The sequence below is a fragment of the Phalacrocorax aristotelis genome, chromosome 3, assembly GCF_949628215.1.
Source record: "Phalacrocorax aristotelis chromosome 3, bGulAri2.1, whole genome shotgun sequence".
In the NCBI taxonomy this organism is placed as follows: domain Eukaryota; kingdom Metazoa; phylum Chordata; class Aves; order Suliformes; family Phalacrocoracidae; genus Phalacrocorax; species Phalacrocorax aristotelis.
In genome coordinates this window covers 111,244,947-111,261,064 of record NC_134278.1, presented here as the reverse complement: position 1 = coordinate 111,261,064, position 16,118 = coordinate 111,244,947, and the positions used below count along the sequence as shown (strand labels likewise).

Below are 16,118 nucleotides of genomic sequence, written 5' to 3'. Positions count from 1 at the left end.
TTGCCGATCTCTACCTCCAGGCACTCTGCTAATAGGATATGCAAGGGTTATGGATCCCTTTTCCTTTCCAATGCAGTGGCATTAGGGAATGACCACTGCAAGCGGACTTGGCGCAAAAAAATGACACCCACCTTGCACAAAACTATACTATTTTAATCCGCTTCCATGCGGAAAATAACTGGGGTGGTTTTTTGTATTTTTGAGAACCATCTCATCCAGGTCCTACTTGGAGAAGACCTCCATTAAAATGCAGCAAGCTATTTCCAAAATGGCTGAAAATATTGGCCTTAATCTGGCAAATGTCCATCATCTAGCAATGCACGAGTTCATAGAACTTTTATGATTTCTTCTAGGATCCACCTTTAAAACATCAATGATAAAAAGCTGGAGGTGGGAATCCATTTTGAGGTTCACACACACACGCTGCCAATAAGCAGCGCAGCATGCAAAGCCTTACACAACATAAAACAATTACCAATTGTGATGAGTGTAGACAAAGCATTCTCAAGAGAATCTATTTTATGTTTGTAATTGCCCTCAAAAGACACACAATAGTGCTCTCCTTCCAGCAAATACATAATACAAACAAAAACCAAACAGTAGTACGGCCTTAACTGGTGATTCTGAGACATATAATAGATTGCTGGTAGATTCCGATTGCCACCACCAATGAACCAATTTTAGAAGTTTTCATCATTACCATCGCATATGCGAACGACAAACATACACAACTCTTAACAAGAGAGTCCCATCTTCCCCACAGTTCACACATGAAAAGGTTCCCATAACCTACTGCTTTTGCAAAAATAATTAAATGAGCATCACAGCAACACAGGGAAGTGAAAATGTTAGTGGTGGCAACACCTTCATTGCTACTGCCAGTATAACAATGCCCAAAATTAATCGTGAACCTGACAACCAACAGCAAACCACACACAGTTGGACCTCTCCAACCAAAGCAGACCCTTCTACAGCCGGATCCAGAGTTATAGTTGTTTCTCCAGCGGGAGACAGCAATTCCTATCCAGCAGAAAGAAGTCCAGCTGCACTTCTTGGGGCCCGTGTCAAGCATACACTGGTGGTTTTAATGTGGCCAGTCTAAAACATCTCACAGTATCAAGTGTTAGTATTAATCATAGGCGCACAGCAGTTTCTTCATCCAAAACCAGTAAAGTCTAAGCACATTGAAACACTCGGAAATGACCAGAGAAAGGAAAAACATCTTCTCTGTATCTATTTCTACCAAACAGCAATGCAAATCTCTCACGGTGAATTTTTAAAACACCACAAGGGTTAACTAGAGAACCATACTACAAAAGCAACAAGCTGTTGTGTGAACAAGGGCAATAGCAAAACCACATTTCTCCAGCTCCTGTAGACTCCTGTTACACTGGTACCTGTGGCACAGCGAGCTGCAAGCATGGAGCTGGCTGGAGTCAGCACCCCTGAGGGGGAGCCTGTGACTTCTTCAGCCATAGGAAGTCTCGGGTCTCTACAGGGGAATGCGCCTGTGCTGCAGCCTTTCCCTGAAGCAATTACAACACTGCTTCTGAACTCCTATTCCTAGGAATTTAATATCCTTAAGATCTTTACAGCTCTGTCAGGAATGGAGACAGAGACACGCTGTAACAGTATAAGCCTTAATTCTTTAAGAAAACAAGCTAGAAGAAGATAGTTCTAATCACTGTCTCATCAACTGTTAAATCTTCTATTAAAATTTCTTTTGATGACTGCATCTCCCAGTAGCTTACCCAGCCAAAATCCTTCTCTGAACTTCCCATATGCAATTCATAGTCAGCTACAACAAACTGTAATATACCTACCACCACAAACAATAAAGTGTTTACTTTCTCCAGGGTGGAGGGAGAGATGTTTTGACTCTCAGAGGCTAGTATGTCTGTAGGTTGAGGCCTTCTCTTTATTTTCCTCCAGTACAGTAATTTCATATTCCACAGCTTCACTGTATGGCCCACAACTCCTGGTATGTGAGCAAACTAAAGACTTTCAAAACCAGAGTGTACTGAAATAGATTTGCCCACCAAATATTTTCTTCTTAGAACTTCATAAATGAGAACTCACTTCCCACACAAACAACAGTGTAGAATAGATGCTTGCTCTGCTTTCCACATACCTGAGTGTTTGACCATTTCATTTGCTTAATTCATCAGCTAACAGAAGTAGAACCCAAGTGAAATGACCATGAAATTCCCTTTTAAGAGGGATAAAGGTTCACACTACACACAGTTTATATCCTATCTTTCTCAAAGGCATTTTAACAAAGTGGTACCCAGAGGTCTCAGGCAGGAAATGAACCCCATTTTGATAAAAGTTCTAGACACATTATCAGACTTCAAAGGTTTTGGGGCTGGAGTTATTTTGGTACAAAAGCCAGAGCACTCAATCTGTTAAGTAAGGTACAAATAGAAACTAAGAAACCCGACTAACAGGAGCACCCAGCTCAACGTACAAATGACTTGGTAGGCTCATACCATGGCTGTAACCTCCTCAAAATGCAATACAACATGAAATCTTTTCATGCTTGCACTGTATTCATTACATCAACTCCCTCCAAAAGAACGCTCTATAATGACTTCATGTTGGGATGATTTGTTCTTAAAGCTTTTAACATGTCAGGCTGCAGACACACTTCCTCTTTCAGCTCAGTCTTTAGGTGGACCTCTGCTCCACATTAGCCACCACTGCACCCGAAATCCTTACTGTGACCTGAAATGCAGACTTTGCTCCCTGATCATTTTATTCCCTGGGTGGAAGGGCACTGAAAAGTCACTACTTTTTGAATAAACACCGTTTGCTGTGTCATCCACCTCCTTTAAAAAAAATTAAAAAAAAAAAGTCAGACAGCAATAGTGCTGATCACTGTGGTTAATTGCTTCATGCTTGCCTTTAGAGCAGCTGGAATTTAGTTACACCATGTTTATGGTGACGTTTAGGTTTGGGGGGTGGGGGATGTTGTCCTAAGATTTGGCAGGCAAAGGGAAAGGAGCAGCGCTACACTGATAACACAGCTTCTTGCATTATCTTCTTCAGGGCCTGCGTATACAGTATGCAAAGCTGCAAATAAAAGCCTGTATAAAATGTTCAGCTTTTCTCAATGCCTTTTCTTTACACCAAAGAACATGCCTGCTCCCTCTTCAGGCCTGCCCTGCCACCCGCACGCAGGAGAAGCCTTAACGTGAATGAAGATCCACAGGCTTCAGTCTATGCAGTCTGTGTGAAGGAGCTTGCATACACTAACCTCTAAATCCATGTCAGATTAACCCTGTAATTCAGCACTGCTTTCCTTTCTTACAGCTCTCAGTTCAAAAGAACTGACAGCAAATGATTGCTGGCTGAAACCCTACTGAACTCCCCATCTCTAGGAAAGACTGGTTTTGGTGTGATGGTCAAACCCTCCTTTTTGTTCTTGTTTCACCACAAGCTGCTCTCTTGCCTACTTCATGATGAAATCTGAAAGAATAAGGGGTTTTATAATCTCCCAGACACTTTCAGGGCGTTGCAATCCCCTACCACCACCACCCCATCTCCTCAGTTGCTTCGGGCATCTAAATTGCATATGGATCTCATACAACAGGAGAGCCAAATTCAAAGGTGAAGCAAAGGAAGGTGCAGGTCACCCATCAGCAGGTGGGTGTAACCTACATATTGAGGGATAATATGGTGTGGTGCAGTAAAGAAAGCAATTAACTAGGCAATGTAAGAAGAGCAAGAGATAACCAAACTCCTTCCATATGACAACTCCCTGTTTAAAAATTTTCAAGTTAGGTTTATCACACAAGCTTCTTGCCAACATCACTACAGCATTGTCTTAGGCACAGAAATAGAAAGTCCCTACTTTGAAAAGTTTACAGTCTAAATAAATAAGACACACAAAGGGTGGAAGGAAGGATATACTACCATCCCAGCTTTCCAGACCAGGGAGCAAGGATGATGACCGACATCAGCCACCCCATCCACACTACATTACCAACCCAACACCACCAGTCCCCAGCAGGACAAAGAGCTGGGGCCGGGTGAGCAGGGCCTTTGGAGAGGGTGTTGGAGGGGAAAGGAGATGGGAGACACAGCTGCAGAGGCCAGAACCGCTTGCCAAAGATGCTGTTCAGGGGCCAGGTCAGCAACCAGACACAGCTTTCACAACCAGCTCCACCGAGAGTGGCAAACAAACTCAAAGAGACAGAATCCAAGAAACAGTTTTATTCAGCTTCACTGCGCTTTGGCCCACGTCCCCATGCAAAAGAGGCTTTGTTCGGGCCAGCCGTGCAGTTAAACAAAAATAGGATTGGGGGGTTTATTTTTCTTAAATGGGAAATAATGGGTGTTTCAAAACATAGCATTAAGTTTCCCTCAAGCTATCTGCTTTTGCTTCGATTTCATTTTCAAGCCAGCACATGCCTAAGCGAATGAGATAGTCTCCTTTTGTGAATCATTGGTAACATAAATACGGTTTTGCTATTATGTAAAAGCCAGTAGCAGCATTAAGACAACTTGAGCATTGGAAGGATGTTCCCATAAAAACGTCTCTTTAATTAGTAATAGCAATAAATACATCCTTCAAATAATTTTCAGGGGGCAAACCAAGAACTAGAGTTATTAACAGTAACTGAGAATCTTACAGCTGTTGCACATAAACAGCCTACCAACAACTGAACCAAGCTATGTTCCACCAGTCAAGTGATAAATCTGCCTCCAAATCATGCATGTAGAAGTGCTGTGTTAAGCAATAAAGGGGGCCAACCCCCACAAATGTCTACCTTTTCTTAAAAGTGTAAGTAATGCTATTTTGTTAAGACCGGGCATCATCATCTTGGCCAGGTAGGGTATTGGTTTCCATCTCTGCAAGTGAAGGTCACCCATCTCATGTGCAAAAGTTGGCAAATTCCAACCCTCTGAATTCCCCGACGTATGAGTCAGCTTAAAGGATGATAGGAAATGGGTCTCCTGGGTCAATAAGGGGATATACTGGAAGAAGTAAACCAAGACCTACATTTGTCATGGATTTCCTTTGCAACAGAGGTTCCCTTTAAGGAGAGATGGGAAAACCCAGGGACAGCCAGAGCCAACAGTAGGCAAAGCCCTGCTGCTCCTCCAAAGACAGCTCTTCTCTTCTGGTGAAGGCAATGTGCAGAGGCTGTTCTCAAAGGCTCACCCCTTCCCAAAGGCTTTCCCCTTCAGAGAATTGAGCAAATGCAGCCTTTCCAGAAGAATCACCTGGCAAAAACTCTACAAGAAAAATACCCGAAGCATTTCCACCAATTTCCAGTCTTCTCTCACGAGTTATGAAACACACTGGAGGCAACTAAGTCCTTCGTAAAAATCCTGGAGCATAGCTGTAATTGGTCACTGGGTTTATATACCAGAAAAATACTGCCTAAAGAGTCGTGGCATGATAAAGCCACTTTATGTTGAATTTCTTCTCACACATGTATGTACAATGCTGTCATTCCATGGTTCATTCAAAAACCATTTTTGTTCTAAGCAAGCTTCATATCAGCTTTAAGTCAATACTCTCCATAATTACCTAAGAATCTGAAGATACTGTCATTGCCATCAGCTGACAAGTGTATTATTTCATCATAATGGCACATAAAAATCTAGCCAGACACAACAACGTATAAAATCTCCTAAGACGTTCTGGTATTTACAACAAGTATTGGATACAAATTGCATGACAGGTAAAAGTTTGGCACATTCCTAGCAACAATCCCCATTTAACAAATGTAGAAATACAGAGGGGGTGGGGTTTTTTCTAGGTGTTTGTGAATGTCACAAAGATCTTTGACCTATTGTGACAGCAAGTACCCAATAACACCAAGAATTTACCGGCAGAGAGGGCGATACAATTGTGAATGAATGGACAGGGCTTGAAGACCAATACCAGCCAGGAGAATGTCCCAAACACAATGAATGAATAGGGCTGCTTTGTAGTTTATCATACAAATGCAAGTGTGAACGACAACTGTGATACCAAGAGTTTTTAAGTACCTTTTTATGGCAGTCAAGACCTTAGATATGCTAATGACTGAAACAAAATACAAGGAATGTTCTTTAAAGCATACTTCTACTAGCTTAATAAAGAACTGCCTAATAACCATCCACTTCATACCTCCTTCAGCTTATTACTTAAGCAAATATTTATCTTACAAGCACATTAATAATCTTAAAGGAAAAATACTATACAGTAACTTTTGAACAATATTAGACAACCTGCACCAAAATCTTCAACTCTTAATGGCTTTTTCCCAGTGCTAAGATATTAAAAAGTTGATAAGGCCTCCAACAGTACAAATTAGCAACCGCTTTCCCTTTTAAGAAAAGAAGTGTAATAGGGCACCATTTTTTAGGTTTCATGCAACTTATTCAGGCCACTGCATGGCTTCTTAAACTGAAGTCATTCAGCAAATCACCTTCCGTGTATTAAATAATATATACTATGGGACTCAGAAGCTGACTATCTAAAGAAAATGTGTGTACTAGGCCAAAGGTGGATATCACCCAGGATCACTATATTTCAAGATATTATTATATCTGTTACTTAAAGCAATAGCTTTTCTGGGAAAGGCAAACATTTCTATCTCTCACTGTACGTAGGCAGGTTTTCAAGAATGCGACTCTGAAATTATCAGTCCTTCGAGAACAACGAAGCCAGAAATTCTGCCACATGCATTTTCACCTCTCCCACATTTTGACCTTCTTGTTTGTCAGATCAGGAGCCAATAATGTGGGCCAGGGGGTGGAGGGCCTTTATTGCTGCATTTTAGATTGTACTACTGCCTTTAAAACGCTGTTCACATAACCAAAGCTAGAGAAGGCCTTTGTCATCGCCAAGTCACACTTCCTCTCTAACCCAATCCAAAGAAGACTAAATATTTTCATCAGACCTGGTAATTTGTTTAATTGGTTGCAGTTTTTGAAAGACAGACTGCTTTGAGTTCAAGGCCTCAAGTTATAAGGTCTTCATGAGTAGTGTAAAAGGAATACCTAATATTTTGCTTTAGCAGATAAACTAATAAGAGTCTTCCTTAAAGGAAGACAGGAATTTGATTCAGGTCAAGCCACTAAAACAGATTCATGTATCTGACTTGTGGCTTTCAGTAAAACAAAGAAGATCTGGAATAAAAACCCAATTGAGTCAAACATCAGAAAAGAAAGAAAAAAAATCTTGAACTTAAGTGATCTTTAGCCTCTTCTTAAGTATCATTCAAATGAAATTTAAAACATCGTTTTAGATTAACAAAGCAGCGCAACACAGGAATTCAGAAAGTTTATTAAAATTAAGTCAAATCTAAACTGTTTCAGCACTCTCCAAATGTTTTGACAATTTCTCAATCCTATCCCTTCATTTTAGTCTAACACTAACTCTTGTTTCCCCTGTGCACGGGAAATGATTTTCCAAGAAATTTTTTTTTTTTTTTTTTTTTTTACAGGAAACATTCACTCCTCCAACTGCATCTGCAGCCCTTCCAATGCTCAGTAACCCATTGTTAAAAACTTGCACCTTATATCTTACCTTCATTTGCCTAACTCTAACCAAATGTATTTTGATATATTAGATAATGAATAACAAATGAGTAACAAATATTTACAATAGATTAAGTTCACGTTTCAGTAGTTCCAAATAGTTTCTAAATGATCCTGGTAATCTTATTACACATACACCTTCACACAGACTGCTTGCTACCAAGTGCCATAAGTTACACCCACATGATTCATCCATTAGGAGAGTGGCTCAGTTTAAAAAAAAAAAACACCACCAAAAAAAACACACCACCACAAAACCCAACCCCCTCCATATCTCTTCTAATTTTAGCCTCTCCTTAGATAACACAATTTCCTGAAACAAAAAGAGAGGGTCAGACTGCCCACACTCTTCCAGCTCCAAAATGTTATTTGTAGAAGTAGTTGAACATAGGCAGTAATTCATAGACAAATATAAAGGATATAAAGGGATGCTGCAGCGCTCCAGCTTTCTGTTCTGCCGGGGCTGCGGAGAAGGAGGTGAAAGCAACAGGGACTGAGTGATTTTTGGAAAAAAATTGAGGCAGACAACAGATCACACTGTAGGACTTGGCACCAATGTCTTTTCTATAGAAATAACCCAGTAGGACAACCCACTAGAGCATGGGACTCAAGGCCGGGAATATACCATCACCCCACATCCCCCACCACTATGGCTCTGGCTTCCAGGGACAGCCTCCAGGCCAAAAGAGACAGCTAAGATGTTACACTGGTCACTGGTCATGGGCACGGCGGCATGGAAGGTGAGAAACAGCGTCTCATGGGATATATTGGTCGCTGGTGCAACCCTCCCCGCAGCAGGAGCGAGCTAATGGCCACCCCAGTACGAGCGCGCCCAGGAGAAAGTCTTGTTTTCGGTTCAAAGAAACTTAAGGTCGGGCTGACATCAGCCCAGATCAATAAGAAATAGCACCATCTGCCCACCACCTATTTCATAAACACATCCTTTGTTTTACAGATTTGAAGGACTGAAGCAGATACTCAGAGAGGAGTCATCGTTCTGTTAACTTCACCTTCATTTGGTACACTGTAAAATGAGCACCACGTTCATAGAGCAAATGGTGACCTAATCGCCACTACACCTAGTTGGGAAAACTAGCAGAGGAGACATATTAGTTGCTGTGAGTTATCTTAAGACCACGGCAGGGCAATAACTCTTAAGCTTACTGATGATGTAGTAAAAAACCAAACAAACCCCGCAGCCAAATCCCATACATGGCCGCAGCCCAGTTGTTCTCTCCATCACAATCCTGCTTTACAGCCTGTCTGCATTCTGGCCTGGGTCTTTTATTCATGTAGGTCACAGATGTGACAGCCCTCAAGAAGTGAGGACAAGGCATGGGCAAGACACATTTTGAGGGATGCCTTTACTTCTCCTGTATCTTCTTGGAAACATCAAAAAGCTGTTGAGATCTTTTTGGGAAACAGCTTGGTTCTACAGATAACTCCACAAATACTTGACATGAAAACATATGTTATTAAAAGTCTCTTTGCTTGAAAGCAGATCACTATATAAACACATACACAGCAGAACGAAGAAGCATTTGTAACTTGGGAGATGGTTCAACATAGTTGCATTAGGAATGAAAAACACCAAGGAGCCATACTGTCCTGGTTTTGTCCTCTTAAGAGCAAAAACAAAGTAAGAAAAGAGTTTTTTCCTCCTGCCTAGATGCACAGAACTCGTTCATAACGCTGCAATAAGCCAGCATTAACTGCAGACCCACAGGGTAACATAAAGCATCTGTAAGGTTTCTGAATTTTTCAGACTATCTTTTTGGAGGCAACACCCTAAACATTCCCCTAACCAAAGAAAACTGCTGATTCCACATATTTGTGCACAGAGAAAGGGTCAAGACCAGGACACTACTTTGACTGAAGATCAGACATAAAAATTCAACTAAAGCAACTTTGGATCTTGTCTGCCAAAGCATTTGATGAGTTTCTATAGAATAGAATATTGAATATTTGCTGTGTCATGTAATGTAACGGACAGAGAAGCATAATGGATATGTTATCCTTCTCCAAACTCTTTGTAATTACAGTCAGGTAAATTAAATTACAAGTCTAGCTGTTTTAAGTCCTAAATATGCACATTTAATCAGAATTTATTATGGTAGATTTTGTTTCAGCTAAATTTTCTAGACCTAAATAAAGTCGCCAAGAAAAGAACCAAAATTATAATTAGATTTGAGCTCAAGTAGTAAAAATCGTAATTAAATGAGAGTTACTTTGGAACAGTAGTTATTTATCAGGCAATTGGCCTGCTATACTTCATTAAACTACTTTCCAAATGCACAGTAAAATAGTTTCCCATTTTACCTACTTCAGAAAGAGTCTCCATGAAAAGTAGCCTGGTAAATTCAAGAAAGCTGTTATTTTTTCTTATATAAGAAGTCAAGATTTTATAATCAGCAGATAACTACTTTATTATCTTGCCTTTTAAGCAAATGGAGCACAAGATAGACAAAGGAGAAAAAAAAAAAAAAACAGATGCAAAATGATCATACTTGTACTTTTGCCTAATTTAAAGGAAGGGTTCTTGTCACCTTTTGCCAGCTACTGGGAGTAAAATTGTTTATGACTACGAAGATATACAGGCACTATGAATATTGGAGTAATTTACAGAATAGCATTTCACAAATAACTTTAGATGAATAAAAATACTCCATATATCCAATTATTTTTAAATATGACCTGCCTTTGTATTGCTTATTTCCTTACTCTAATGTTTATCCTAATTCTCAGTTTTAAAAAGGTTATCCATTTGAAAATCATAGCAAAAAGTTCAACACTTACAGAGTTCTTCCCCCACTACACCTAACAGCAGCTCCTACTTGGAACCTGAAAACAAACATACTTCATGTTTATGAATCCACCATAATAAAAAAATATTATAGAATGGCAGAGAGATCCATTTTGATACTCATGATGGGTCTCCTAAATTAACAGCATAACCCCAAAACTTCTATTAGCAGAGTACTTCCAATATGCAAGATATTCCCAATGATCCAAACAGGATAAACAAGATGGAAGACGACCGACATCAGACGATGAAGTGAAAAGAACATGACAAAGAAAGGTGCTGTTATACTAAGGGTTGTTAAGACTGTTAACCTGCTCTTGCGCTAAACATGAGCGGAGCCGGCCCTTGCAGTGTCCCTGCAAAGCACAAATCCTCAGAAGCCCAGATAGCTTTGGGAGGGCGGTGCACACCAGGAAGCATTTGCATTGCACACCACTCCAAAGGTGAAAGCCATTCAGCCTTTATTTTGCTCAAATGCTTTGGCTCCATAGAGGTGAAGCCACAGCAGCTGGGCAGAAGTCAAGCTTTTCTAAGTAGGCCAGGATGCCAAGCCAGAGCTCAGGCCAACCTCTGCTACATGCCACTGCGGGCAAAGGGAGACAAGGCACGCGTGCAGCCTGTCGTTCCTCATTCACATGCCCTTGGGCCACCCTCTTGTAGAAATGCCCTTTCCACATCCATAGAAGTACAGCAAAAGCGGCGAATGCAGAAACCAGAGGGGCAAAATTAGAGTATGATGAGTACAATCTGCCAGAGCCATTCAATAAGACTTGCAAGCTACGAAGCACTCACATTTCTAGTGCTGAAACGTAAGTCAAAATTTCTTAATGCACTATAAACATGTGCTAAACAGGCAATTTCAACAGATTGTTCGTCGTGAATTCAGGAGATTACATTTCCTTTTGATAACTCCAAATAAGAAAAATTGCAAGGGCAGATGTTAACGTAGAACCAAACAGGAGTAAATTAAATGTGCGGGCTACACATGGGGAGATGTTGAGCAATAATGAAAAAATTGTCCAAGTTTTGTTAAGTCGAGTAATCTGTGCAATAGTCTGCCAAGGAAAGCGTTCAAAGCTCCGTCAGCTGAAGTACATAAAGTGAGGTTTACAAGAATATAAGAAACAACGTACGTTGGCAAGTGGATGGACAAGATCATCTAATTCACCACTGTCACAGAGTAACAGGCAAGATGTAGTATACCTGCTGACAGTAGTGACATACCTTAAAACAGAAAGCATATCAGGTAGAACACAACCAAGACTGTATGTTTCCTGAAATCTGCAGTTTAACACCTTGGCACATCCAAACGCTCACATTTCCTGGCATCCATTATGAGCGAGCGACTACCTGAGTTCTGGGAGAGCGGTGCAGTCAGGACTGTTCCCTCATCCTGAGGAGAAGCAGCCAAGAGTGACCTCAGCTTGGCAGAATCACTCTCCTGAAGTAAAGGTCAGTGAAAATCGAGGCACGAAGTGTCTCATTAGAGGGGCTCAACATCCAATAAAGTCCAAAGTGAAACGGTAATTTAAAGCGGTTTGTTACCTACTCAATAACTGGGGGGAATCACGTTTGCTTACTATCTGGACCAGAAGAAGTTAAACTGATGCATCCTTAGGGGGACAAAACAGTACTGTATAATTATGCAGGGACCACTAGTACAGAGTCTCCCTGAGCTACAGAACTGGGGGGTAGGGTGGGTTTTCATACTACCGGAAAACCAACACAAAAATCCTCAGACAACACAACTGAAAAGGTGAAGTCCAATGATGGATCCTACTCAGTGGTACCTGATTTTTCCTGAGCCTGGTTTCAAACTTCTCTCAACGATACGCTGCTGTCTATCCAGAACAGACCATTTAACACATCATCCATTCCTAATAAAATAACTATGTCCCTCAAATAATTCAAAAACACATGTTGACTAAATAATTAAAAACCACACCAAGATATTCTACAAGACTGCCCTAATTAAATTGGAACCAATCTATTAATTGACATTGTACTGCACAATGATCACAGATATTTTTTCCTTAGCTTTTATTACTTTGCCAAAATGTGTTTTACTGTTTTACTACTCCTTTTCCCAGTTTCTAATTATTACTGTTCTAGGAAACATCAGACTTTGTATTTAAGACTTTGCAGATAACGATTTTTTTTTTTAATTAAGTTGAAATAATAATCATATTAATCTCAGCTCAGTATCTTGGACTAACTTTAAAAAGGGAAATCATCCTATTGGAAGCGTTAGAACATTTGTTCCAAAGGAAGCAACTGCTCTTTTCTACTGAAAGAGAGAGCTTCAAATGAGAACCTGAGGATACTCTTCAACTTAAATGGGCCATTAAAAGAATCAAATATTATCTTCCATAGTGCATCTGTTTGACAGTAAGACAACTGCTCCTCTAAACATATGGCCCAGAGCTGCCTGCAAATCTGGTAAACCAGATTACCCCCACCACCTTTTCTCCCTCAAATTGATTTATAAATGCTATTAGCGAGTCAGGTTAAAGTTCCTAGCTGCATATCTGGATGGAGATCAAGCAAATAATACAACCACCGTTGAACTCAAGGCAATAAATCTATTCTATAATAGTATTGGAAAATTTAGGGGAAAAAAAAACCTTGCTTGAACAGGCTACATAGGGTACATCCCCAGTGGGGACGTACACACAGGGAGTCACAAGCAAGCTGTCTGAAATCCCTCATTTTACAGACACCCTCCCAGTTCTTCCACAAGCATTCATTTACACAACAATTGCATGAACCAGGTAACAGCCTACTCCTGAGAGAGACAGAAAACTGTCACCGGAATGTCACCGAGATTTACGTAAAATCAGCGTTCACACTTTACTCCTGTGAAGTTTCTACGTTGTATCTGAAGAATATTTCCACAAAGCACTTCGGCGTGCCGTCCTCCAAGATTAGGCAGCGCTCAATCCCTCACTGTGTTGAAAATAAGAGGTTAAAACTGAAGAGATTAAGAGTGCCTCATTAAAAAGAGGTGATACAATGAACCCAGTGTATTTTCAATATGTACGCTATTTCATTCTTCTCATTCCTATAAATTACTATATCATGTTTTTATAACTACATTGTAGTGTACTATAATTTTTTACTGTCCTGTTCAGCACAAGGAGACACAAAACGTACCCGTATTTTACACCCTGCACTGAAGATTGATACCTAGAACAAAATACACTTGAGGCAACTGTTTAACCTTAATACACTAGCATTTGATAAACTGAGGCTAGCTACGTGGAAAATGTATGGTTTATACTACAGTACTTCCCCTATTACATTGGCACAGGGTGACTCAATAAAAAAGGAGCTATTAGACAAACCAAAAAAAAAAGTTTAGTGCATCATCAACTGGAAAGTACACATGACAAATAACAAGATAAAATTCTTAGTCTGTAAATCACATCGTTTATGAACATAACCTATCGTGAGAACAGTGACCTGAGCCAGTAATAGAGGCAGCCTTGTGACCGCCCGCTGTATAAAACAGACCAAAAAAATATCCTGTTACGAGACTTTGTGGAGGTTTATTCACTTGCTTAGCCTTCACCATGTCAGCGCCCTCACCTCATCCACGGGAATAATTTATAGGCTTGGAACCACACGACTAGATACTTCCCTCAATCTCCACCTGTAACTTCTGTGTTAGGGATAATGAGTTTTAGGTTGACGTTGAACCTCAAGAACCAAGGAAAAATACACTCTTTGACGCAACTACGAAAAAACTATTAAGTTCCTCTTATTCCATTTGGGAGGTTCGTTATGGCCGTAGGGAAAGGTCTACCTTTACACCCTCCTCGAAGCGCAGCACCCTGCGCGGCGCCCCTGCAGCCAAGCCCGCTGCTGACAGCTGCGGATCTTCCAGAACCGCAGGAGATGCCAGTCCCCCGCAGAACGCGGCCAGCTTCTTGGGCTGGAGCGAGGATGTGTCGAAACCTATCGGTTTTACACAATTAGTAAGCGTTTACCTCTCCTGTCAATTACATCCACGCGACTTTAATTATGAAACGTATGCTGCTAAGGCGGCTACCCCACCTTCCTCGACTGGAAACCAATTTCCTAATAACTAGCTCCTAATTGATACTAAGCGAAGAGCCCTGCCGTAACGCCCTTTAGAGCCATCCCGCACCGGCAGGCTGCCCGGGGGGCGCAGCCGGCCGTGCCCGCCCGCCGCACCTGCCCGCCCCGCGGGACCGGGACCGGGGCCGGGGCCGCCTTCGCTCCCGGTGGCGGCCGCTCGGGACGCGGCGGCCGAGGCAGGGACCGCTCCCCGCAGCGGCGGCGGCTCCTCCCAGGGCGCTGCTCGCCGCGGTGCCGCCCGGCGGGGGCAGCTCCCCCGGGCAGGCGCTCCCCGGCCCGGCCGCCGCTCTTCCCCCGGCGGAGGAGCTCGGGCTGCCCCGGCGGAGCCCGGCGCTGCCCCCCCGCCCCTCTCGCCCCAGCCCGGGCCGGGCGAACGAACTCCCGCCGCAGCCGGTCCCCGCAAAGGCTCCAGGTCCGGAGCCCGGGCAGAGGCGCGGCGGCGGGAGGCGAGGCCGGGCCGTCCCGCCGGGAGTGCCGCCCTCGGCCCCTGCCCGCGGGGAGTCCCGCCGCGGCCCCACGCGGGACGGCGCTGCCGCGGGCGAAGCGCGGGAGGAGAAGGAGGGCGACGAAGCGGCCCGAGCAGCCGAGAGCCTCGCCCACGGCCCCCTCACCTTTTCTTCTCCTTGTCAGCTGTCATCGCGGCGGCTGCCGGCTCTGCGCCGCCTCTCGGGCCGGGCGGGCCGGGGCGGGCTCAGCACCTGCCCGCGGGACGGAGCTCGGCGGGCGGCGGCGGCGGGGAGGGCCGGAGGTCCGGGGTCCGGTTCGGCCGGGTCGCCCCCGAGGCGGGCGTACAGTCTCAGGACACTGCCGAGGATTGTACGGCCCGCCCGGGGGAGGCGGCGGCTGGGGCGCGGGGCAGGAGCGGCGCGGCGGCGGCGGGCTGTGCGGCTCGGCGCCGCCCGCAGAAAGTTCTCACTTTAAACCTTGGGCCGCCGCCGGCCGCGGGGGCAGGGCCGGCCCCTCCGCCCCGGACCCGGCCCGGCCCGGCCCGGCCCCGCCGCCGCCGCCGCGCCCGCCAATGGGGGCCGGCGGGGCGCCGCCGCCGCGCCCCGGCCTCCCCGCCCCCGGCACCGGCACCGGCCTCGGCCTGCCCGGCGGGGGGTCGGCGGGGCCCCCCGCCCCACCGGCACCGCTCCGGCTCCGGCGGGGGCGCCTCTTTCTCCGACAGACACCCTTTTATTTTTTTCCTTCGGTTGTTTAACTTTCTTTCTTTCCCTTCTTCCCCCCATAAGGCGTTTTCACCGCGGTAGCTCCTAGCGCGCCCCGTCGGTGCGACCCTAGGGGCGGGGGGCGCCGCCGCACCTGCCCCGCCGCCACTGCGGAGCGCCCGCCGCGCTGCCGGGGGGACCCGGGGCGCCTCCGGCCTGCGTCCCTGCTTAGAAAAGGGGTGTGCTGCCTGCGCCCCTTGGGCGCTCAGCGCAGCCCGGACGCGGGATAAAAAAATTAAAAACTTTAAACATTCAAAGGCAGCAAGCGCGCCGCAGGGCTGGCACTCGCAGCAAGGACGGTGCTGGCTTCGGACTATTGAGCTATCCCCCTCGTGTTTCAGCTCCCGTCACACACAGAGGGGAGGGCGGGCGGCAGCCATCGGGGTTAAAGGGATGTGCAAAGGTGCTGGACGATCGCGCTTCTGCCACCCTCGTGGGACTTCCTTCCACGCCCTGGTTTTTCAGTT

The 16,118-nt window shown here is 44.4% G+C and overlaps 1 protein-coding gene across 1 annotated transcript in view; it reads right to left on the bottom strand.

Moving 5' to 3' along the window:
• EPAS1 (endothelial PAS domain protein 1) overlaps positions 1-15,386 on the bottom strand; it is a 79,940-nt gene extending 64,554 nt beyond the window's left edge. The window contains exon 1 of the mRNA XM_075089084.1: positions 15,055-15,386. Within this exon, the coding sequence (XP_074945185.1) occupies positions 15,055-15,080 (26 nt within the window). The 5' untranslated portion in view covers positions 15,081-15,386. The remainder of the gene's footprint in view (positions 1-15,054) is intronic.
• Positions 15,387-16,118: the final 732 nt, after the last annotated feature.